Source organism: Octopus bimaculoides, chromosome 3 (genome assembly GCF_001194135.2).
Source record: "Octopus bimaculoides isolate UCB-OBI-ISO-001 chromosome 3, ASM119413v2, whole genome shotgun sequence".
NCBI lineage: Eukaryota > Metazoa > Mollusca > Cephalopoda > Octopoda > Octopodidae > Octopus > Octopus bimaculoides.
In genome coordinates, this window is record NC_068983.1 from 7,255,254 (window position 1) to 7,256,756 (window position 1,503).

General features: G+C 36.6%; 1 protein-coding gene across 5 annotated transcripts in view; it reads right to left on the reverse strand.

Moving 5' to 3' along the window:
- The window catches only part of LOC106884027 (nischarin), a 71,565-nt gene that overhangs the window by 33,966 nt on the left and 36,096 nt on the right, over positions 1-1,503 (reverse strand). For all 5 annotated transcript variants that reach the window (XM_014935220.2, XM_014935231.2, XM_014935210.2 and 2 more), the window contains exons 4-5: positions 1,170-1,218; positions 396-491 (exon numbers count right to left, since the gene is read on the reverse strand). In XM_014935220.2, coding sequence (XP_014790706.1) covers positions 396-491; positions 1,170-1,218 — 145 coding nt within the window. The remainder of the gene's footprint in view (positions 1-395; positions 492-1,169; positions 1,219-1,503) is intronic.

Below are 1,503 nucleotides of genomic sequence, written 5' to 3' on the forward strand. Positions count from 1 at the left end.
TATATATATATATATATATATATATATTTATATATATATATATCTTTAAAATAATATGTGACAATTATTCGGTTGCCACAATAAAACTCTGAGTTTCGGATGTTGAGGCAGAAATCTGCTCCAGCATCTCGTCAGTTGAGATGCTGGAGCAGATTTCCACACCGACATCCGAAACTCTGAGTTTTATTATGGCAATTGAAAAGCTGTCACATATTTTACAGATAAATTCCTCTATTTACATAATATCGAGGTCTCATTCATTCTTTTGTTGTCATACCATTATTATTAATAATATATATATACATATGTCTTAGGCTTCTGTCAATGCACATGACCTAGAAAATATTGTTTAAAAGCCTAGTGAAGATTAATACTTCTGTAAAAATAATACTGACCACAGGTGGGCTCTGGTAACTTTAACCTTTCTGTCAATGCATATAAATGCAGGGTAGACATCTGAAATGGTTCTTTTGCTTGAAGGATTAATTCTCCTGGAAGAGAAACAGCACTTTAGCCAGTAATACAACAATGCATTATACATTCTAACAAAATCAAATCAAATTACAATCAAATGGAAATAGTAGTTGTGACCCCTGTGCCAGTGGCACGTAAAAAGCACCATCGAGACGTGGCTGATAACAGTGCCACCTTGACTGGCTTCCGTGCCGGTGGCACGTAAAAAGCACCATCCAGACGTGGCTGATAACAGTACCCCCTGATTGGCTCCTGTGCCAGTGGCATGTAAAAAGCACCCACTCTACTCTCAGAGTGGTTGGCATTAGGAAGGGCATCCATCTGGAGAAACCTTGCCAGATCAGATTGGAACCTGGAGCAGCCTACTGGCTTGCCAGTCCTCAGTCAAACTGTCCAACCCATGCCAGCATGGAAAACGGACATTAAACGATGATGATGATGATGATGATGATGATGATGATATATGATGCATTTCAGTACGTGTGTGTATGCACCCAACTAATTTTATTTTTTCACATAAAATTCTGATTTAATCATAATATACATCATCTGAAAAGTTTCCAGAGTAGAAGTCTTCGTAAAAAATTATCCATTTTACTGAAAGTTATGAGGAAACAAAGTCGGAGGTGGGTGAGGCACTTGCGATGGTCTGTCAAAAGGACATTCTGAGAGTAACAACAAAATCATATACATACCTCGGTTATATAAGTCTTCTGCTAATGCCTGTGTTATACCATGAATCTCCTACAAAACAACAAATACACCCATTGTTATCACACTCAGTTTATTTCTATTCAAACAATCAATAATACGGTGTATATTTTTTCTGAGATGTGTTTTATTGTGATGTCTGTTTTTTTAAATATTAGCAACAGTGTATGTAATTGGGATCTTTAATATAATAGCTTTACAGAGACTGGTTTGTAACTTTGGATGTTCAAGGATCGAACCTTCAGTTTGGGGACTGCTTAGGGGGTATGTGTCAGGTCTACATCAGTAATTGGATTTTTTTTAGATGATTACTCTTTT